We start from the raw sequence: 24,170 nt of genomic DNA, 5'->3' as shown, positions 1-24,170 counted from the left end.
CAAGTGCAGGAGCTGTTGCAGTAAAGTGGTTACAGTGCAGAAATCCATGTGATTATTATAATGTGACATCAATCTGCACCGCTGCCTGCAGGATGAGAATCGGGAGCAATGTTTAAGCAGAAAGAAAACTACTGGAAGTTATGGTGTTCGAGGCTCGGAGAATAGTGGTCAATTGATGTTCTTTAGACAAAAATAGAGGCAGAATCGGATATACACTTCGGTCCCAAAGGAAAGGGGGGGCAGGCCTGTGCAAGAGTGATAAGTGCAGAAGGATAAGGAGAGAAGGCAGGAAGAAGCTGGATAAGCATACAGGGTTTTTTCTATCATGTTGGATGTATTACAGACACAAGGCTGGATTATACTACATCTTTATTAAATAAGACATGAGACATTGCAAACTGCTATCCAAAAATTCAACATAAACCCTTAACATAGGTGTCAATGCAGCGGAGGATGCCAAAGCTCTTGTTGTAGGTCATAGGTAAAGCCTATAAGGCTTCCTTTACCAAGCCGAGCTTAGAATTAGGTATTCATTATAGAATATGTATCATTTATTTATAAAACTCAGCTAGAACCTATCACATCTAAGTACTGGAAGGTAGGGTACAATGGTAACTGCAAGGTTGGGGGTCAGAAGGGGACGGCATCCAGGGTAGAGGGGACCGGTTCGTCTCGGGTTAGGAAAGTCTCTTTTATAAGGTGGGGATATTGGTTCGATTTTTTTTTTTAGTAAAAACATTTCAGCATAGAAAGTGATTCATTTCGGTAAGGGCAATAAAAGGATCGGTATGGCCTTACAGGGCATCCGATGGCAGGGATGAAGGATATTATTCACGTGGAACATCAGGGGGAGGAATTTTTAGGCTGCTGGGCTCTACACCCCATATTTCCCGGGCATACTGAGCAATTGTGCGGTCGCTGGAGAATTTTCCTGATCCGGCAATGTTGTGAATCACCTTGCGAGTCCATTCTCTGGTGTTCTGCGAGAGATAGGAAAAATAAGTGTAAGAAGGTGACATACCAGATGGTAATGAATATAATGCAAGGCATGAAGCTTAGAACCTCAAGTAAAAAATGTGGTCTATATATAATAATATGACTGTGGTCTGCTATGGTCTTTGCTGCACGTAAAGTAGAAACCACAACAACAAAGTAGTATTAGTTGTGTCCCATGTGTCAGGCCAGTATAGTCTCTAGACCGCCGCATAGACTATAGAAACCAGCACTATAGTCCTATTGTTGACTGTATGATGCACTATACCTTACTATACTTATATACCATGCCATGACTTTTTCTTGCAGATACTGTAAGAAGAAAGACTTCTGTATACTTGACTATAATCTCAGATACTGTATGACTTACCAATGTGTTACCATAGCTTCTGGCTGCCTGGCTCACATTGGGAAGCCATTGGTCATACAAGCGATCCCATCGTTAGATCAGTGCATGGACTTTAGAGTAACCGCCCAGTCAGGATAACCTTATAAGCATGCCAAGCCATGTATACGTTATATGACATGGCCGCTTATGAATTTATGTACTACAGCTTGCAGTGCACTTTGTATGTGATACCTTCTTTCTTATTCCCCATGATGCATATATGTAGTTATTGTTCTCATTCTAGGGTTGGGTATAAAGTGTACCTGTCACTTTAAAAACAAACTTTTAACATGTGTAAAGTTTCGATCGGTCAAGGTGTTCAAGAACAAGCCATTGGAGGTGTGTGGCTGAGTGCTTCTTTCCCTATACTCCGTGGAACACAAGACGCTCCCATAGACTTACATTGGGAGTCCATCCTGGTCATGTGCAAAGAAGAAAACAGGATTAGCTCATACTTCTGGCCAGGGTCTGAATACCAGATCGTGACTGATCAAAACTTCTGACATATCTCACAACATGTCAAAAGTTTTTAAAGTGACAGTACCCATTTAAGTATAAATATACATACAATGTGCAGTGTGAAGCCAGCCTTACCCACCACTATCTGCCATTCACTCCTCTGTACTGTTATTCCCCTTCCTTCTATAGCATGCCTTCTTTCTGCGTTATAAGAAATGTATTCTGTTTGTATTCTGTATTCTTTTTGTATTCTGTTTGGACTCTATAGCTCTGCCATGGATACTTGATGCATGATACCCACACTACCCTCAGCAACAGCCACTACTTATATCTTCCACAGGTTCTAGGTGGATGGACCCTGTACTCTGTATTCCGCACTCTAATGCTACAGTACATCTAGCTGGTAGTTGTCATTGCACTATTATAATTGGATGTCCCAATTTTAAGTTGTGCTTTTTGTTTGTATCTGGATTCGGAAACAGTGTCTCATTCTATTAGCCGCCATGTGCCAACAAGATTAAGTAAGGGTCGCAGAGAAACCTTTAAGACGTGGACCCTAAGGAATCCCATCTGTCTTATCTCCGTTTGCTATGCAGCTGAATAAAACCCATTGTTAGCCTGCAAAATAACTTATATGGGTATATGTGTAATAAGTACCAGGCTGTACACCCCCAAACCACAACTGGAGCAACCTATATACCGTATGTTTTCACTAATATACAGCAAATTGGTTACTATAATGCCACATTTACACGGAGCGATAATTCGCCCAATCGATCGTTTAATGATTTTGAAGCAACGATTTGGCTTTTATAACAATCAGCGTTTAGACGAATAAATCGTTAGAAAAATCGTAAGAAAATTCATAAGAAAAATCGTTAATGCGATAGTTTTTAAGATCACTTAAAGGGGTTGTCCGGCGATAAAAAATTATTCACAGAATAATACACATTACAAAGTTATACAACTTTGTAATGTATGTTATGTCTGTGAATGGCCCCCTTCCCCGTGTCCCACCACCCCCACCCGTGTACCCGGAAGTGTGGTGCGCTATACATTACCTGTCACGTGCCGACCACGGTCTCCGATCCTCAGCAGTGACGTCTTCTTCGGGAGGCCGGCGGATCTTCCCGAGTGTCGGCCTCCCTCTGCAGCGTCATCCGAAGCTCAGCCGCGATTGGCTGAGCATAACTGTGCTCAGCCAATCGCGGCTGAGCGGCTGATGACGCGGCCATGTCATCAGCTGCTCAGCCGCGATTGGCTGAGCACAGTTATGCTCAGCCAATCGCGGCTGAGCTTCGGATGACGCTGCAGAGGGAGGCCGACACTCGGGAAGATCCGCCGGCCTCCCGAAGAAGACGTCACTGCTGAGGATCGGAGACCGTGGACGACACGAGATGCGGTGAGTATAATGCACCACACTTCCGGGTCTAGCGTGGGTGGGGGGAAACACGGGGAAGGGGGCCATTCACAGACATAACATACATTACAAAGTTGTATAACTTTGTAATGTGTGTTATTCTGTGAATAATTTTTTATCGCCAGACAACCCCTTTAAGCCCATCTTTTACATAGGGTGAATCTTTGAAAGACTGTTTACACGAAGCGATCTGTGAATTTTTAGCGAACTACGAACATCGCTTGATCGTTTGCTGTGTTTACATGGAATGATTATTGCTCAATGCGATCGTTTTTCCGAAAATTTGCCCGATAATCGTTCTGTGTAAACGTAGCATAAGGCTACGTTCTTAGACCAAAATAATATAAATGCACATGTATAGAACCTATCCTCACCTGTTCCTTTACCTGTATCCATCCCCTCCTTGTATACCCCCCCTTCCCTGTATCCATCCCCTCCTTGTATATCCCCCCTTCCCTGTATCCATCCCCTCCTTGTATACCCCCCTTCCCTGTATCCATCCCCTCCTTGTATATCCCTCTTCCCTCCATCCATCCCCTCCTTGTATACCCCCCTTCCCTGTATCCATCCCCTCCTTGTATATCCCCCTTCCCTGTATCCATCCCCTCCTTGTATACCCCCCTTCCCTGTATCCATCCCCTCCTTGTATATCCCCCTTCCCTGTATCCATCCCCTCCTTGTATATCCCTCTTCCCTCCATCCATCCCCTCCTTGTATATCCCCCTTCCCTGTATCCATCCCCTCCTTGTATACCCCCCTTCCATGTATCCATCCCCTCCTTGTATATCCCCCTTCCCTGTATCCATCCCCTCCTTGTATATCCCCCTTGCCTGTATCCATCCCCTCCTTGTATACCCCCCTTCCCTCTATCCATCCCCCCCTTGTATATCTCCCTTCCCTGTATCCATCCCCTCCTTGTATACCCCCCTTCCATGTATCCATCCCCTCCTTGTATATCCCCCTTCCCTGTATCCATCCCCTCATTGTATACCCCCCTTCCCTGTATCCATCCCCTCCTTGTATATCCCCCTTTCCTCCATCCATCCCCTCCATGTATATCCCCCTTTCCTCCATCCATCCCCTCCATGTATATCCCACTTCCCTCCATCCATCCCCTCCTTGTATACCCCCTTCCCTGTATCCATCCCCTCCATGTATATCCCCCTTCCCTCCATCCATCCCCTCCTTGTATACCCCCCTTCCCTGTATCCATCCCCTCCTTGGTTGAACTTGATAGACATGTATATTTATTCAACCGTATTAACTATGTAACTATGTTCCCACTAAAGGATCGTGGCGACAAACGGTGTCAATCTCGTAATATGGACGGACGCAAACAATGATAATGTTCATTATTTTCGCCTGCCAATATTACAGGATGGCCGCCTTTCCCCGCTATGATCCCATAGTGGCGACATAGCCTTAAAATGAAATATATATAAAGCATAGTTCAGTTAATATGTTTCCTATACACAGCCACTGCAGGCAAGTAAGAGGCTGAGGGTATATTCACACAGCATAGTTTTCCCTAGAATAATAATATACAGCAAAGTACATTGCATAAATTGAAAGGGTACCCTCTAATTTCTGCACCCTGTTATAACATTCAAGATGCAGATCTGTGTCCTGCACCTTCGACGATCGCTCCTGAGCAATGCGGGATATGCACATGCAAATAAATATCCGTGTGCAATTCACATCCACATGTATGCCATATCCATTCACAGCATGAGCCGCAGCATGTGGCGTATTGCAGCAGGTCCATTTCTGTGACTAAGGGCCCTATTAGATGGTAATGGTGGGGGGAGGGTTGATGGATTATTCGTGCGGCCCTTTCCTTCTATTAGCAGGAAAATCCCCTATTACACGAGGACATGTGCAGCCAAAATCATCAGCAAATGTTTGCTAATCGACTGCTGTTATACAGGGGTCTATTCAGCCAATAATCTCCCCATCTAATAGGGCCACAAAAGTCAGTTCCATTCATGTAAATTGGGTTTGGTGGCATGCACATGGGGGGAGATTTTCAAGGTTCCTTAAGGTGGGCATACACAGTCGACTTAACCGATCTAAAGATGAGCGAAACATTTCATTGGTCGAACCTGATGCTCACGGATTTGTTCATTAATCTAGCATGTATGGGCCCCCCTCGAACAACCACTGACAGATGATGCCAACGGTGATAGGCGTCAGCCGACTCAGCCGACTCCTTTGTTCAGAGAGAGACAAGCCGCAGTGAGTTACCCCTCCCCTTTCCATAGAGAACACACAAACCCTCCGCCATGCTGAATGTTCCTGTGTATTGGGAGGACGGGCGGTGATTATTGAAAGTGTTTCCAGAAAGTTCGACTGATACCAAACCTAATCGCTTGGCTGTTGAATCTCACTGCCTAGAAAAGATGGATGCACCCCTAGGGCTGCCTCAAAAATATAGATACAGCCATAGGCCTTCTAGGGCTGTAGTCATGTTTTCCAGGCAGCCCTAGGGATACATCCATCTTTTACAGGCAGCAGGATTCAACAGAACACTGATCAGTTTCGGGTTTGGCCGAACTTACTGTAAGTTTGTTCATCTCTACTCCCGTTCTTTCCCTGTCCTCCCCATGCATGTACGTTCTCCACAGCTAAACATTCCTGTGTTGTCTATGGGGAGATGTCTGGATGCGGCTTTTCTTTCTGAGAACAAAGGGGCCGGGCAGTGTTTTTCCATCACACTTTATCGTATCGTTTACCCTTTATCGTAAACCAAGGTACCACTGACAGGACTGTGGAGCTAATCTCTTCATAGCTGTAACCCCTCTATCCCTTGACAGAGAGTGCTGCATGTATGTGCCCTGCTGTATGTACATCTGCCCTGTTCATTCCTCCCTGCAGTCTCTGTCAGCCCTTGTGTTTCCCATCCTCACCATTACTACTATAATGTGCCTGCACTCACACTCAGCTATACACACTGCTGCTATAATGTGCCTGCACTCACACTCAGCTATACACACTGCTGCTATAATGTGCCTGTACCTACTTCACACACTGCTGTATATAAAAGTTTCTGTCACTGTCCTCCTGCACAGCTCTGTGATTCATACTTCCTTATTGCTCCATGTTGAACACGCACCCCTTCCCCATTGCTATCATGTGACCACACAGACCTCTGACAGCAGCCCTGCTTCTCTAGTCTAGCCTGCTGTACTACACTACTGCATTATGGGGATCTGCAGTTCCATCCTGTATCTACAAACTGCGGCTGTATTTTCAGGTTTATGCCCTTAGGGTACAAACCCACACACCGTATACGCAGCAGATATGCAACAAATACGCAGCAGATTTGATGGTGCAGATTTGATGCTGTGTTCAGTTATTTAGATCTAACTGCTGCGTATTTGTTGCATATTTGCTGTGTATCGCAGCAGTAAATACGCTGCGCATACGGTGTGTGGGTTTATACCCTTACTATACATTATACTCCACATGCTGATTGCTATACTGTACAGTAACTTATAATATGACATATTCAGCTTTCTAAATGTTTGTTTCATTTGTTTAACAGGTTATTCAGAATTTTTAAAAATCTTTATTTTTAGGTTGTTGAACCATTCGTCTGCATTTCAATAATTCCTTATGGGAAAATTTGCTTTGGTTTAAGAGTGATTTGGATTACGGTCCCGGTACGAATTATGCTTGTAATCCAAGGCACCACTGTACATATAGATAGATAGATAGATAGATAGATAGATAGATAGATAGATAGATAGTTTATGGGGCCCTTTACAGTCCCCTGTTGCCCATAGCAACCAATCACAGCTCAACCTTCATTTTACCAGAGCTCATGAATATTTGATAGCTGAGCCGTCATTGGTTGCTATGGGCAACAAAGAAGACTCTTTCCGTAAGACATCCCTGAAAAATCTTTAAAAATCTTGATGAATCCCATTAGATTTCTACAAATCTTCCTTGTAAATTTACCTCTATCTGCAATGTTCCAGTGATAGGATTGCCAGAACAACGTCTGTCTCTAGGATCGCACTTTATCTAATATCTAAACCTGATGACGTCTAGAAATCTCGGCATACGTGTGTGTGTGAATGAGGTTGTAGCAGTAAATACGCTGCATATACGGTGTGTGGGTTTATACCCTTAGACAGACATTTGGTACGAGAAGCGTTTGTTTAGGGCTCCTTTGACAAATATGCTGTCATTGCTCCTGTCATCCTGCAGGGGGCACATGGAAACATATCCATTTATGTGTCATCCGGCTGCTCTTATCTCTGTGCAATGTGTGTCACTGTGACAGTCTGGACTATGACAGTTCACCTTGTAAAGAGCGCTGACAGATTCTTGACATCTGATATAATCTTCATAATCTGCAAACACTTTGAACCTGGAGAGAATAACAGAATATTTGTGAGCGGCCGGATAGGATAAAGGTGGAACAAGTGAAGGGAAAGGGAATAAAATATGATGAGCAGGAAAGACTAGGGGAAAAATGTGAAGTGTAAGGGAAGAGACGGAGCGAAAGAAAGAGAAATTGTTACCTGTCATGATTCATCAGCATGTTGACAATGTCCTTGAAGAGGTCAGGTTGTTTTGGGGAGAAATATCCAGAATTAAGCTGATCAATCACCTGCCGGAGCTCAGGGATCCTCTCGTAATACGCCCGGGCATTGTAGCTGTGTAGAAATCACATAGGTGGTACTGTTATATGAAGCGTTTAGCCTCTATGTGCTACCGATAGCTGTAAACATTATGGACTAATATAGGAAACCAGCTGCTAGAAGGCAGGATGTCCCCCGAGAATACACAATGAGCCTAATGGAAGATATCAGTTCTGTGTATATGGGATACATCATAGGATTGTTCAAAGGGTCAAGCTTCATCTGGGCAGCCTTCCCAGCTTCTCCCTGCCTGCCTCGGCTTTATTGATAGGATATTTCCTATCTGTATATAGGGAGAAAATTGTCAATCAAGTCCAGCAGGGCAGGGGGAAGCAGGAAGACCGCCCAAAGGACACTTAAAGTGACACTGTCACCCTCCTTTTTGCATTCTGACTTCTCTACACAGGTGTTGCAGTTTTCATAACTTATTTTATATCATACTTGTGGGCCGGGCTTCAACAGGCTGGCCTAAAGGCGTAAGCCCCACCCCCTCTCGGTCGGCCCATACCAATGGGCGCCGAGGGGGCGAGGGCCATGTGGCGATGACGTCAAGGAGGAGCGGGACCAGTGGTGGAGCCGTGGGTGGGGCTAAGTGGTCCTGTTGACGTGAAGCCCCACCCAATTAGCACAATCTGCAGATGATAAAAGATGACTTTTTACTTGAACAAGCACCATGACGTATGGTATAAAAAAAGGTATGAAAACTGCAAAATTTACCCATTACAGCTGTGTAGAGAAGTCAGAATGCAAAAAGGGGGTGACAGTGTCACTTTAAGGGGGTACTCCTATCTCCTATATAGGGTTCCTCAAGTTAAATATTTTTGCAAATACATTCATTTAGCAAACTTGTTTCCTTCTCCTGATATGCTGTTAGTTTCCTCCCATTGGTGGTTTAGCTGGTGTACATATGGCTATAGTATACATATTTACATATAATACAGTGTATATATATATATATATATATATATATATATATATATATATATACATACACACACACACACACACACACTATGGGGGGATTTATGAAGACCGGCGTACAAGTACGCCGGTCTTATATTAGGCTTCGCCCCCTTTTCCCCGTCAGGATTCACTAGGAGGCACACGACTCTTAGTGAATTCTGAACCTGCGCCCAGCGTACTAAATCTACACCTGCCTCTAGCTGCAAGCAGGCTTAAATCATGATAAATGAGGCGTGGGAGGAGGCCACGCCTCCTCTCCATCTTGCCACGCCCCCAAGCTCCCCCAGCCCGCCCATCGGGCGAGCGGGGCATATGGCAGGCGTACGTCAGGGAGAAGGGCCGAATCTGCACCTTCTCCCTGGCGTACATTTCATAAATCTCCCCCTTTATCTCTATACATCTACATTATAGCTATATATACACAAGCCAGAACACTGGTTTTAGAGCAGAGTGGTGGTCTGTAACCTAGACAATGAAGAAAAGAGCAGCTAATCAGGAAAAGGAAAGAAAGTTTAAAAAATGAATGTATTTGCAAAAATATTTAATTTAATAAGGCCTACAAGATAAAATATGATAGTTAAGATGGGAATACCCCTTTAAAGGGGTATTCCGGAGTTAGGAAGAAAAACTTGAAAGCAGGCTGCCAGGAAATAACGCACAAATGCAACAGTCTAAAACTAATCCAACATCCTAAGGCTAAGTCCACACTACATAAAAAATCATAAAAGAGGTGGCCGAATACATTAATTACAATGGAATCCCAGCCGGAGTGTATACACATAGTATACACTCCGACCGAGATTCCTTGCAGCCGAACCGTAAACTGACATGTCAGTTTTGTGTGGCCATTATTCAGTGAAAAGCAGCCGCACAAAATTGACAGTGCAGACAATGATAAGTGTGGCTGCAGCCACACTTTACATTGTCTACCATAGTGATTTGGAATGTGGGCACACCCGAATGGACCTGCATTCCAAATGAAAACAAATGAAAACAAATGAAGTTCATCCGGCCGGTACTGCCTGTACTGCATCCCGGGCCAGTAAGTGGTGAATAATTGTATAGGACACTACTGAAAAAATGTAGTTACTACATATGGAGGATTTTTATTTTTGTATCATATATGTTTAAATGGAGTAATGTTTTGTATACTAAAAAGAAGTGTATTCTATGCAGTCTGAGACTGTGTTCCCTGCTGCCACCTCTGTCCATGTCAGGAACTACATGACTTCCTCCTTCCTCCTTCCACATTCAATCAAAATAATCCAAACTGTAATGCACCCATAGGTTTCTTTAAATAAAACATTTGGCAAAAGACTGCTGTACTGCCATATGTTTGACAGGTTAACATGTGGATATTGCGTCTTGACAGTAATGAAGTAATGAAGTTTGCAGTCTCCAACATTATTCAGTACGTAGTTCTATGACAATAATATTCAATGTCAAATGTACAGACGTTACGCACGGTTATTGCACCCAACAAATTGATTAAGTCGGTGATTTAAGGCTCTAATATCAGACGGTTCTTAGGCTCAGCAGCTTTTAGCCTCCCCCGCCTAAGAGCCATGAGTTGTGCGTTCCCTTTGTGGGGAGAATAGAAATCTTACCGCCAAGGCTGTTTTCACACTGCGTTAAAAGCCGTCACCAGGAGATGCCTTTCGATGAATGCCTTACAGTGACATTCATCACTCATAGGCTTTCATTGTCAAAGAAAGAAAATATATATATATCTACACCACATGGTATACATTTTTCACTGTATGCAATAATGCCGTCCACTAGTCTATTCTGTATAGTAAATAAATGTAAACTACAACATGAACCAACCACAGAGGCCAAATACATTCGCTCAGGTACTGGATATGGTGAGCATATATGTCAGGGGGTCACAATAAATGTACAAAAAAATGCTGCTAGGAATCTGGGTTTCTATAAGGGCTTATCAATAGTGTTGAGCGGACTTCTAGTTTCTGTCCGCATTCGGCAACTTTTCTGAACCCAAACGCTCAGCGTCTAGAAAAGTTGGATGCAGCCCTCTGTTGTCCTGAAAAACATAAATACAGCCATAGGCTATGTTCACACGACGTAAAACACCGGCCGTTCTGTGACCCGGCCAGGTGAAGGTCATCCAGAATGTGAAACGGCAACAACGGCCGTGATTAATTCAAAACTTATGTTGTGTGAACATAGCCATAGGCTGTATCCATGCTTTTCTGGCAGCCCTAGGACTGCAACCATATTCTCCAGATGTGGGGAGTTAAATGCCGAGACGTTCAGGTTCAGAGAAGTTGCTGAACAGAAACTGTAAGTCCGCTCAATACTATTCATGAACCTCTAATACAGCAACCACAGAAGGCTAAAGGCCCTATTACGATTATCGTGCGAAAAATCTTTATATCCTGAAAGATCTTTATATTGTTAAAGGGGTTGGCCACTTTATAGTAAAATTGTTCAGTGTACAGTATTAGTAAATGTACTCAATGTATAAACTGACAGCAACTCCCTGTGTACCTCATAAAGCTAAAACCAGACTCTCCTTCTCTAGGCTGTGCTGCCCTGCTCTGTGGTGAGTCTGTCCATAAGATGGCCGACATAGAGGAGCATGTGACCATGCCCTGCCCCCGGTGTCCACCATAGGCATATACAGGCTCAGTGGTGGAAACTGGGGGGGCGGAGCATGGTCACATGCTTCTACATGTCGGCCATCTTATGGACAGACTCACCACAGAGCAGGGCAGCCCAGCCTGGAGGAGGGGAGTGTGATTTTAGCTTTATGAGGTACACAGGTACTAATACTGTACACTGAAAAAGTGGCCGACCCCTTTAATTGATCTCATCTTTAAACCGATCCTAAATCATTGTTATTTGTTCGATAATCGTTCGCTGTAATTCCACATTCATTCGCTAATGGTACATTAATCGATCAGTGTAATTCCACATTCATTCGCTAATGGTACATTAATCGTTCAGTGTAATTCCACTTTGTTCATTGTTCATTCATTTGCTGGGATCAGATGGTGTAAAAACGATCTTCGTAACCATCAAACAAACGACCATCGGTCTCACATTTATAGTTTATCTCGTTTAGGTTGCGATCATTAACCATTAAAAATCACTTTGTCTAGTAGGACCTGTCTAGTAGGACCTGTCTAGTAGGACCCTATGGGGATTTTGTATACTTCCCAGATTCTATGATATGAGAGATGTTAGAAGCTTAGCATATAGAGAACATCACTGTAATAGGGTTTGTATTATTTATATGACCTTCATGTATGTATAATCATTTGTACTACTAAGAAGGGCTATCTCTTACCCTTCACGGTCTAGACGTTCAACATCGGGTACTCTCATGCCAAAGATGAAGAGGTTTTCTTCTCCAGCTTCTTCAGCCATTTCCACGTTGGCTCCATCCATGGTACCAATAGTAAGAGCTCCATTTAGCATAAACTTCATGTTTCCTGTGCCGGATGCCTCAGTGCCAGCGGTAGAGATCTGCTCAGAGAGGTCAGCGGCAGGAACCACTGATCAAGACAAGAAAACCAACAATTTATTCGTCGAGAATCATACCCCCCCCCCCCCCTTATCTGAGGTCATGCAGCATTTTACAGCATCAATGTGTGAAATCGTAGATATTATAGGAAGTAAAGCAGTTATTACACTATATAGTGAAAAGTATTGGTCTCCACCAGGTCCCATTGCCATAGTTTTATAACATCCAGCCCCTACCAATGCAGTTTGCCTTTTTATACATTTGTGAACAACGGGTCATTCTGAAGAGGTCACATACAGCCTCATGTTATGTCTTTATTGCTGAGCAGCTGCATGCAAGCCTTACATCCAAGTATCAGATGGGGTGGAGAAAAGCACAGCGCCACCAGTGGAACATGTGGATTGACAGACCCTGTTTATCTATTTTGCCATTTGGTGCATGAGTCTGGGTTTGGTGAATGCCAGGAGAATGTTACCGGTCTAAAGTTTGATGGAGGAGAGATAAGTATATAGAATGGAGGAGGGATAAGTATATGGGGGGGTCAAGGGGTTGGCCTTAACCTACTAGTTCCCTAGTTGAGGCATACAAAGACATTTTGGACAGTTATATGCTTCCAATTTTGTGGTAACAGCTTGGGTTTGGCCCTTTCCTGTCCGCCATGACTGCCCCACTGCACACACCAAGGTCCATAAAGGCATGGAGTCTGATGTGGAGGGACCTGGACCTGAACCCCATTCAATACCTTTGAGATGAACTAGAATGGAGACTGTGAGCCCGGCCCTCTTGCAAACTCTTAGGCTGGGTTCCCACTACGTTTTTCCAATCTGTTTTTAAAAAAATGTATGCATTTGTGTGCATCTGTTTTGATCCGTTTTTCTATTGACTTCCATTATAAAAAAAGGATCAAAACGGACGTTTTTTTTTTATGTACACAAAAACGTAGTCGATCTTATTTTTGTGTCCGTCAAAAAAAAAAAGGATCCAATTTGATCCGTTTCTTTTTCTTTATAATGGAAGTCAATGGAAAAACGGATCAAAACAGATGCACACAAATGCATACGTTTTTCCATCCGTTTTTTTTTTTTGTTGTTGCAAAAACGGATAGGAAAAATGTAGTGTGAACCCAACCTTACAACTGCAAAGGGGTGTGTGGAATGTAGAATGGGATGTCCTAATGGCTATGGTAGGTGGAATGTGTAGGTGTCCCAATACTTTTATCCATATAGTGTAGTATGGCCAGTGATACCACATAGGACTGGTCTATGGTCTGAACAGTTATGTTCTCCTTGGAACTTCCAGATTATTTCTTAAAATTGAAGATGCGTCATCCTGGGACTTTCTTGATCTTGCTTTAAAGGGGTTATCCAGCACTACAAAAACATGGCCACTTTCCCCCTACTGTTGTCTCCAGTTTGGGTGGGGTTTTGAAACTCAGTTCCATTGAAGTAAATGGAGCTTAATTTCAAACTGCACCTGAACTGGAGACAACAGTAGGGGGAAAAGTGGCCATGTTTTTGTAGTGCTGGATAACCCCTTTAAGACACACAGCAACCAGCCTCTGTTAGATGAACATATAGGACTCATATATCCCTGCAATGCTTAGTCACATCTCCTCTCCAACACACCTTTCTCTGCAAGGGAAACCCGATAGTTCTCCAAGAATATGAGTTTGAGCCTGTCTCCAACTGCAGGGTCATTGTTGATAACATCTCCCACAGAAGTGATCAATTTGATGATCATCTTGGCCATATGATACCCAGGAGCGGCCTATCAATGAATGACAGAGAGAGCAATGATAGAAGAAAGGAGGAGGAAAACTGAGACAGTAGAGGAGGAGGGAGAGAGAATAAATAAGACAATGATGGATGGAAGGGGATATACTGCACGAAAGTGAAAGCGTAAACAGAGAGATGGATAGAGATAATAAATGTACACATCTGTAATTGTGGAGCTCTATGCATTATCATATGTCAACATCTTTACCCCTCGTGTTACTAAATATTAAGTCAATTAATAACAAGTGACAAACTCTCGGCTCTAGCACTTGCATATAACTATAACAACCTCTGTAGTCATATACAATATAAGAATATAAAGAAAGATTCCTATGACCAAATAACAGCAGAACAAATGCTAAATAGTGACTTTCGTGTAGATATAACATAATACACATATTCTGCTGTAATTTACTGCACAGGATACATAATGGAGTGATTTCATGATCAAATATATGCATTAAAGGGGTTTTCCAGTGCTACAAAAACATGGGCACTTTCATCCAGAGACAGCACCACTCTTGTCTGCAGATCAGGTGTGGTTTGCAATTAGGCTCCATTCAATTCAATGGAACTGAGTTACAAAACCTGCACCCAAATTGGAGACAAGAGTGGCCATTTTTTTTGTAGCACTGGATAACCCCTTTAAGGTCAATAATGTTTATATAGGTTAAGTGATAAGCCATGGGAACAATCCATCTCTTCATAAAACCATTGCCAGCAGCACTAAGTTAGTGGTGCCGCCATGACAAGGGCGTCACTGTTAGGATATTGGACAGGTTGAAAGATGCCCCCTGTCTATATAAATTCTTATAGCTGACAAGGTATATTAGAGAAAACACCAAGCCATGAGGAGGAAAGAACTGCCCGTAGAGCGCAGAGACAGAATTATTTCTGCTGCACTGAATGTTCCCAAAAGCAATGTGGGCACATTAATTGTTAAATGGAAGAAGTTTGGAACAACCAGGTAAGAGAGGTAGCCAAGAACCCAATGGTCACTGTGGCTGAGCTCCAAAAACCCTGTGTGCCGATGTGAAAAACTTCCAGAAGGACAATCATGAATGCAGCCTCCACCAATCTTGGCCTTTTGGCAGAGGGGCCAGAAAGAACCAGCAAAATGTAACTTTTTGGCTTCAGCTCAAAGTGTCATGTCTGGAGAAAACCAGGCACTGTTCATCAACTGCCCACTATCATCCCAACAGTGAAGCATGGTGGTGGCAGCATCATGTTGGGGGTGCTTTTTCAGCAAATGGGACAGGGAGACTGGCCAGGGTTGAGGGAAAGCTGAATGGTACAGATATAGTATTATTAAAAACCTGATCCAGACTATGACCCGAAGCACACAGTCAAGAAAGAGTCCTGACCTGAACCCAATGAAACATCTCTGGGGAGACCTGACAATTGTTCCACCAATGACCTCATCCATCCTGGATCTGAAGAGGAATGGCAGAAAATCCCTAAATCCAGATGGGAAAACGTTGTGGCATAACCAAGAAGACTTAAGGCCAGAAACACTGGCAAAAGGGTCTGAAGGCCTTCTGAATGTATTGCACCACACCAATATTGTTTTAGGCCACTGTTGATGCCCGCTAGTTCTTGTTTCTATAATGAACCAAGACATCCCATTGGAGATACATGTTATTTTTTTGTTTGTTTTAGCACAAGGTCACAACATAACAAGGTGTGAAAAAAGCAAAAAGGGTCTAAAGACTTTCCGAATGCAATGTAAATCAACTGTTTGCATGTTGGGCATTTATACCGTGAACTAAACCATGTTGGGCCCACTATGGCAACACCCCATAGGGTTCTGTGAGTATTGTCACTATCACTGATCAAGTTATACCACCATGTCTTTATACGGCAGTATAAATTACCCCATTGAATTAAACATTATTTAGGATTTGTGAGATGCACACGCCAAATACGAGTGTAAATGTAAAGGAGGTTTATGGATGAGTAGTGTGCATTTTCTGTTCCATGTATGTATGCTACATTCCACAGCTGAGATATGAGACCATATTCAGACTACTAGGACTTTCCTGTAGAGCTGCAGGTAAATGATGCTATTGATATAGTAGATACACAAGCCTCTCACCTTTCCTCCAATCATCACTGTCCTTGGCACCCATTGCTTGCTTGGATCCTTCTTTATACCTAGTGGATTAAAATATCACCATCAGTCTCATACCGGCAAACCAAGCTTCTCAGAAATTCAGTAGGCCATATCTGACCATCCATATTTTCCATCTATCACTGTGATGTCAATGGCTTATAATGTGATGTCACTGGTTTATAAATTAGATGATGTTATTAATTCTAGCAGATTGATCCAACAGACTAATCCCATGTACACAGGGCCGGATGGGGGGCCCATGGCCGTCCAAACGGCCCACATCTGATCTTGTCACTGGCCCACCGGAGGATCATAGGAAACTTTAGTGTGCCCCTGAGTGATGTAGGCCATCTGGGGAATATTATTCAGGCACCCATGATGACAATAAATGAAGAAAAAACCTCTCACACACTCCACCGTTGTTGCATCTCTTTCACTGTGCAATATCCTGTTCTGTCTTCCGACACAGGCAATGTGTTGTAGGTAGAAAAGGAGAACATGCGCCGGGAGAGCTGTAACAACGAGGAAGCATCTGGGGAGTGAGTTATTTATTTTTTTCATCATTTATTGTCATCAAAGGGGCCATCTACTTTAAGTGGGCTGCAGAGGGGGGCATGTACTCAAGAGGGGACTACACAGGGGGTCATCTAGTAAAGGGAAATCTACACTTGGGGCTATCAACTGTAAGGGACTACACAGGGGGCCAAAGGCTGTCTAGGCATGATAAGATCTGTAATTTTCCAATAGATGGAGAGCAAAAGGTTTCCTATCAGTGCTGTAAAGCATGTCATTAATTGCTGTCAAAACAGCACAGACACTAAAAAAAAAATTTCAGTCAAAAATTTTAAAAAGAATAGAAAAAATCTCTCGTATCTAGTCAGTATGAAAAACTAGACAGTTTATTCTCCATAAAGGGGATATCCAACTAAAGGTGATGGCCACAGACCATGAACATTATATCAGCGGTGGTCTAATTTCCGGCACTCCCATTGATCAGCTGTTTGAAGTAGATTAAAGTACATTGGATACATTGGATTAAACTATAATAACTCTCTTTTCTTCTGCTTTCACAAATAGAAACTCCTATAAGGTTTTCAAAAGAAGCTGAAAGAACATAATACTATAGAGAGGCTGCAGGCGTTCTTATTCCCTATAGCATTTATATCATTACACGCAGCCCTATTTACAGAGCACGGTACATTCTACATGTGACAGATGGCGGTTTTAAAGCAAAATCTGTTCCGGACTCAAGAAGCCGCGTTAATAGAACAACATCAATATGTTCAAGTGAACATTGAAACTTAACACCTAAGTTAGGGACAAACAACACGTGATGGATGCCATATTACAATATTACATGACTGCAGTCACTTTTCTGCTTCCTGTCTGTAAATGACATCACTTCCTGTTTCAGTGACCACCAAATCTACTCTTCTTAAAGACTGTACTGTGGTGGTCACAGACAAATATTTATGTTTGAGCAGAATGGAGGGGCTCCCCCGTATCGTTGGGGTAACAAAACAAAACAAAGGTGATAATAGTCATATGTAGTGTCCCAGCACAGTTGTACCACTAAATTCTATTGCACCTGGGCAAAGTAGAGTGTCAGGTTGACGCATTGGGATATGGTTTAAGTGTGTTCTGTGTTTTCCCCACTTGGTGTCACTGTTGTGTTTCTTCTATATTTTATTTTATGCACAGCTGAAGGAAGCAATGGGTTAAGTGTTCTATGTCATGTGTTTCTTTTCCTCCTGTCACAGGTGAAGGCTGTTTTCCCTCCTTTTTCTGCCCTATCCTCTCCTTTATTTCTTGCACCACCCCACCCCACCAATCACGGGAAGGTTTAGTTCACTCCAAGAGAAGAAGTTTAGTTCCTGGTGTGAGAAGTTAGTTAGATCCTAGTTGTTAAGTAGAGAAAGAGCAACCTAGAGACACAGTTCCTGCTGCAGTCAAGTCAGGACCTGGCTTCAGCCAGGACCCTTGTTAGGAACTAAGTGACTTAAGTTTTATGCAAGCTACCTCAAGTATGCAGTTGTAGTTACCTCAGGAGCAAACTAGACGTCCTCTAAGGACATAGAAACAGGACGTCCTCTGAGGATCACCTTGTCCATGCCAGGGATGCCTTCTACACAGTACAGGGCAGTGACCTGTTTCCAATTAGGCACTGGCCCCAGTGGAACAAAGTGCAGTTAGCCTATGTATTCCACTGTGTAATGCACAGCTATCCTGGAACGGTTCAGGGAGTCTGCTTCACCCAGTGCAGGGACCTGGGACCTCGTACTACCCTGTCAAGATGGATACCCCGACACTGTAGGGCATTAGGTGGTCAGTAAACATGAGTACGAGTATCTCTTCTTCACCTCTACTACACTCAGCTACGTTATCGCAGCAGAGTACATTGTAACATTGGACAGGGCCCTCAAGACGCTCCTCTACTCTACTCTGTTTCACAGATTATCACTTCTTTGCTCTTCTACCTGCACCTGAAGTTATTGAAATTATATATATTTTTGTGTATTGCACTGAAGCCCTAAATAAACGGACGTTATTCTGGTCTATCCTTTTGCATCAACACACCAGCACTAGGGTTATCCAGATTCTGTAGAAGCAGGGTCCGTCCAATCCGGGGTGGGTGCCAACGTCACCTCAGGCTACCGTGACAAGTGCCCAAGTGACCCTACACCCACCTAGCTGCCACAACATCGCTAAGCTTACCCCGACAGGACCTTACCATCACCTCCCGCACATAAGGCTAAAGATTTTAGAAATTCCTTACGGTTGTACAAGGTGATGACGTGCAGGACGTTCAGTAGCTGCCTCTTGTATTCATGGATTCTCTTCACATGGACATCAAACATGGAGTTTGGATTAATCTTCACTTTGTATTCATTCTCCAAATACCGGGCAAACTTTAGCTTGTTTTCCTATATAAAGCAGATTGTGAGTATTGCTGGGTTGGCGGATTACAGCTATTCTTCACATACATCGCTTATAGGGTTTTTTAACACCCAGCGTCTGTACATTTCGATCTCTGTTCACTTTACAACTGGGCTGTAATGAAAGCTGATGCCAGCTGGGTGAGCTGTGGTGTAGAGAAACACACATGTCTGCGGCGAAGCCTTCCCGGTAAACAGAGAAGGTGTTAATCATCATGTTATGGCTTCACAATGATTTTGTCAATTTTCTCTGATTCGGTAAAAGTGGCTCATTAAAATACCTGAGAAACTGATTAACTAACTCGGAGGAAAGTCAGTAAAAATAGAATGTGATCAGACGACACCCACAGAAGTAGGAAGCATGCAATAAGGGGACGCTTGTTTAAAGGGGATGTATCATCGGAAATCAAAGATTTTATTACCAGGCCATTCACAATAGGTGATGGTTACCTATGGTGAATGGCCTGATACCATCCTCCCCCTTCCTTCACATTGATCTCTGCACAGGTCACAGAGTATGCCCAGAACACTTATGGGTCATCTCTAGGCTATTATGTCTCATGTCTATGTAGCTGCTGTAAAGCATCTCTCTAAATGCTGTTAACAGAGCAAGGCACAAGCACAGTCAATATGGCCGCCCCGGAAATAATATACAAAAAAGTAAATAAAACAGGGGTCTGAAGACACTACTGTGGATTGTTAGAGGTTCACTACACTAAGGCATTATAATAAGGCTAGGTTCACACTGCGTTTTTGCAATCCGTTTTTTTTCATCCGTTTTTTGCAAAAAAACTGATGAAAAACTGATTAAAAAAAATGGATGCATTTGCGTGCATCCGTTTTCATCAGTTTTTCCATTGACTTCCATTGTAGAAAAAAACGGATCAAAACGGATCCGGTTTTTTAACGAACACAAAAATAGTGTCATCTACGTTTTTGTGTTCGTCAAAAAAAAAAAAGGATCCGTTTTGATCCGTTTTTCCATTGACTTCCACTGTAAAAAAAACACACAAATGCATCCGTTTTTTTCATCCGTTTTTTGCAAAAAACGGATGATTAAAAACGGATTGCAAAAATGCAGTGTGAACCCAGCCTTACATGTTAGATGTACTGGGAAATAATTAGGACAGACTGAGCTGCTATACTGTATACATAACTATATATATATATATATATATATATATATATATATATATATATATATATATATATATGGGCCTGGGTGCTTCAGGATACAATCTGGTATAACAGATGGGAGATTACATTATATAAAGTAAGGAAGATCCTATATGTGTTCATATGATGTTTTTTTTTTACCAACCTGCTTGACTTTTGCAATATCTCTGATCAATCCGTCATCATTGACAAAGTTCAGCAGCTTCTTTAGCTGGTCGAGGTCGGTGATATATTCCTCTCCTATACGCTGTAGAGAAAGATGATAGGAATAAATACGATCATTGCCCATGATGGCTGCTTTCTATTAAGGAGTCCCTGCTCTTTCAAATCAACTGGTTTCAGAAAGTTATATAGATTTGTTATTTACTTCTATTTAAAAAATCTCCAGTCTTTCATTACTTATCAGCTGCTGTATGCTCTGCAGAAAGTGGTGTATTCTTTTCAGTCTCTGCTGCTAACCTCTGTCCATGTCAGGAACTGTCCAGAGCAGGACAGGTTTCTATGGGGATTTGCTATCTGCTCTGGACAGTTCCTGACAGGGAGAGAGGTGGCAGCAGAGACTGAAAAGAATACACCACTTCCTGCAGAACGTACAGCAGCTGATACGTATGGGAAGACTTGAGATTTTTAAATAAAAGTAACTTACAAATCTACATAGTTTTCTGAAACCAGTTGATTTGAAAGAAAAAGATTTTCTTACCTTTAATCCCTAGACAAATATGGATACCTAGGAGCATGCCAACAAAACTGTTCCCAAAAGTGCCACAATACAGCGCCACCTCCAGACTCACTGTGGTTCTACTGAATCGAGCTATGGTCACCAAAAACACTATAATAAGGAACTTCAGCTCTGCTCTCTTCTATTACTTGTTGTCTTTAATGTCCATAGGGCACAACTATACCCAACAGCATGCAAGAACTGGCCACAGTACCATGTTGTATATAAACAGTCAGAAGAGTTTGCAACTTGTGTATGGTATAGTGAAGTTGTTGTTTACACCTTTTTATCATTTTTATCTGAAATTGAGTTCATAGGAGAATAGAATTTTTTTTACCAGTATATGATGAGGCCAAAGTCTCATTTGTTTGTATAGCATGTGTGTAATTGTATGTCAGGTGTATATTAGAGAGGAGCAAATAATTTTGGCACTGCTGAAAGGCAGCTTCGACTTCTTTATTAGCAGTGTTTATGGAAGGAGATGGGATGGATCTGAGTGGGAATAGCAGCATATTGGGGGGTTAGGGTACTATTACACGAACGAAAATCGGCCCGATTCGGCCGATTATCGCTCCGTGTAATAAATACAAAGATTAGTCGATGACAACGATCATCGGCTGATCGTTGATATAGGGTTGGACCTATAATTGTCAGGCGCTGGCGGCTGACAATATACATTACCTATCCAGGCTGCAGGGCTCCTCTTGCAGTCTTCTCCCCGGGTCTTGCGCCCTCCAGCTTCAGAGCGGCCTGTCTGAGCTGACAGGCCACTCAGCCAATAACAGGCCGGGACCGCCGCGGGCAGTGATTGGATGAGTGGCCTGCCAGCTGAGACAGGCCGCCCTGAAGCTGGAACGCGCGTGACTCGGGAAGAAGACCGCAAGAGGAGCCCTGCAGCCTGTAGAGGTAATGTATAAAGTTAAGCAAGCGCTGCAAGGACATTGGTAACAATGTCCCTGCAGCCCTTGTTAAACGATAATCGGGCCGTGTAATAGGCCCAGTAAACGTTTAGGGTGCCTTCACACCTACCAGATCCACAGCGGATCTCACTTCTGCGGATTCGAAGCGAGAACCGCTGCGGATCCGGTATCAATTCACCCCTATGATAGCACATATTCGCAGCGGGATTGACATCCAGCTGTGAATATGTGCTTAAACTCCCTGGTGCCCGCAGCCCCGCCGTCGCATCCGCCATCCCCGGCGGCGGCACATCCCCCCCATCCCGCCCACATCCCCCATAAGCCCATCTCCGGCCCGCCGCCGCGAGCATACATTACCTGCTCGGCGGCGCGGCTGCAGTGAGGCTCACGGCTCCGGTCCCGCTCAGCTGATCTGAGGGGATGGGGCATGTGAAGAAAGGGCTGCGGGCACCAGGGAATTAAAGCACATATTCACAGCTGGATGTCAATCCCGCTGCGAATATGTGCTATCATAGGGGTGAATTGATATCAGATCCGCAGCGGTTCTCGCTTCGAATCCGCAGAAGTGAGATCGGCTGTGGATCCGGTAGGTGTGAAGGCACCCTTACAGTTATTATCGGGCCTTCATCGGCTCGTGTAATAATACCCTTACTGTGAGGGCCCTATTCCATAGAGCTCACTTACTCGGGGGAGCAGGGAGAAGTAATCATAGCTTCCTTATTATTTTCTATATACTGGAGTATATACTTAAAAGCAGAGGCAGAGTGGACATTGCTAACGATGTCCGTGCAGCCCTTGACGCATGTTTAACGAGCAGTTAAATAGGCTCTGTATGCAAGCCCTGATCAAGCAGATTTATCAAACATGGTGTAAAGTAAAACTGGCTCAGTTGCCCCTAGCAACCAGTCAGATTCCACTTTCCATTCCTCACAGACTCCTTGGAAAATGAAAGGTGGAATCTGATGTTTGATAAATCTCCCCCTAGATTTCCCCTCTCATCGCATGTCTATCACAGCAGATGGGACAGGTCTGGGTGGGCATAGAAGTGCAGCCGGGGATTACAGTAACACTTCTAGATCTTAGGCAGCAATTTTTCATTTTTGGCGATTTAGGAAATTATCTGAAATCATTCACCACAACATAAAAAACGATAGTCGTAGATTGTAATTGCGATTGTTACTAAGATTGTTTCCTTCTTCTGATCCCAGCAAATGAATGAACAATGTGTACTTATGCTGCGTTTACACGGAGCGATAATTCGCCCAATCGGACGATTAACGATTTCGAAATAAAAATGTGTTTTTTTTTATAACGATCAGTGTTTAGACAGAACGATATATCCTTTGGAAAAATCGTTATTGCGATCGTTTTAAGATCGCTTAAGCCCATCTCACACATAGGATGAATCGGTGAAAGACTGTTTACACGAATCAATCAGCAAATTTTTAGCAAACAGCTAATGACGATTTGAGAACATGTTAAAAGATCACAATGAATGATTTCTCGCTTGTCGCTTGATCGGTCGCTGTGTTTACACGAGCCGATTATCGCTCAAATGCGATCGTTATTGCGAAAATTCAAATGATAAACGTTCCGTGTAAACACAGCATTACACTGAAAGATTAGCGTACAGTTAGCAAATGATTAACAATGATTTAAAGGCCATATTACATGGTGCAATCAAGAGCAGGAAGCGAGTGTTGACCTATCAGATCAGTGCTTACTTGCTCCTTTTTAAGCAAAGACGGGAGGAGCGGGGAGCTGCGGGAGGAGCTGGCTGGATGATCCTTAGATCATCCGCTGTTCCTATTACACAGAGCGACAGCTGTTCATGGTTTTTTAACAGGAGCTATTACATTAAATGATTATCAGCTGGAATGGCCGGTAATCGGCCAAGTACAGCTGATAATCGTTTGGTATAAAAGAGCCCTTACAGTCAGCTCAAAAGATACGATCAACGACATGTGAAAAAATTTTAATCGTTGCATGCATACACACTGAAAGATTACCGCTTAAATTCAAACCATATAGCGATTTTTCGCACGATAATTGCCCTGTGTCATATCGCCCTTACACTTCTAGGGCCCAAAATACCTGATTTGCCTATTGAATAAAACTGGTTTCAACAGAAAATGAAGGGGCTAATGGTATTACTCCTTACAAAGTAGCG

At 43.2% G+C, this 24,170-nt stretch overlaps 1 protein-coding gene across 1 annotated transcript in view; it reads right to left on the bottom strand.

Annotated features, from left to right (window-relative positions):
* Positions 1-352: 352 nt before the first annotated feature.
* Positions 353-24,170, bottom strand: part of PYGM (glycogen phosphorylase, muscle associated) — a 55,919-nt gene continuing 32,101 nt past the window's right edge. The window contains exons 13-20 of the mRNA XM_069965308.1: positions 20,508-20,609; positions 19,027-19,174; positions 16,233-16,291; positions 13,988-14,129; positions 12,186-12,393; positions 7,790-7,924; positions 7,569-7,635; positions 353-980 (exon numbers count right to left, since the gene is read on the bottom strand). Coding sequence (XP_069821409.1) covers positions 828-980; positions 7,569-7,635; positions 7,790-7,924; positions 12,186-12,393; positions 13,988-14,129; positions 16,233-16,291; positions 19,027-19,174; positions 20,508-20,609 — 1,014 coding nt within the window. The 3' untranslated portion in view covers positions 353-827. The remainder of the gene's footprint in view (positions 981-7,568; positions 7,636-7,789; positions 7,925-12,185; positions 12,394-13,987; positions 14,130-16,232; positions 16,292-19,026; positions 19,175-20,507; positions 20,610-24,170) is intronic.

The sequence above is a fragment of the Dendropsophus ebraccatus genome, chromosome 4 (assembly GCF_027789765.1).
Source record: "Dendropsophus ebraccatus isolate aDenEbr1 chromosome 4, aDenEbr1.pat, whole genome shotgun sequence".
NCBI classification, from domain to species: Eukaryota; Metazoa; Chordata; class Amphibia; order Anura; family Hylidae; genus Dendropsophus; species Dendropsophus ebraccatus.
The sequence above is the reverse complement of the archived record's forward strand: the minus strand, read 5'-3'. Positions and strand labels throughout refer to the sequence as shown.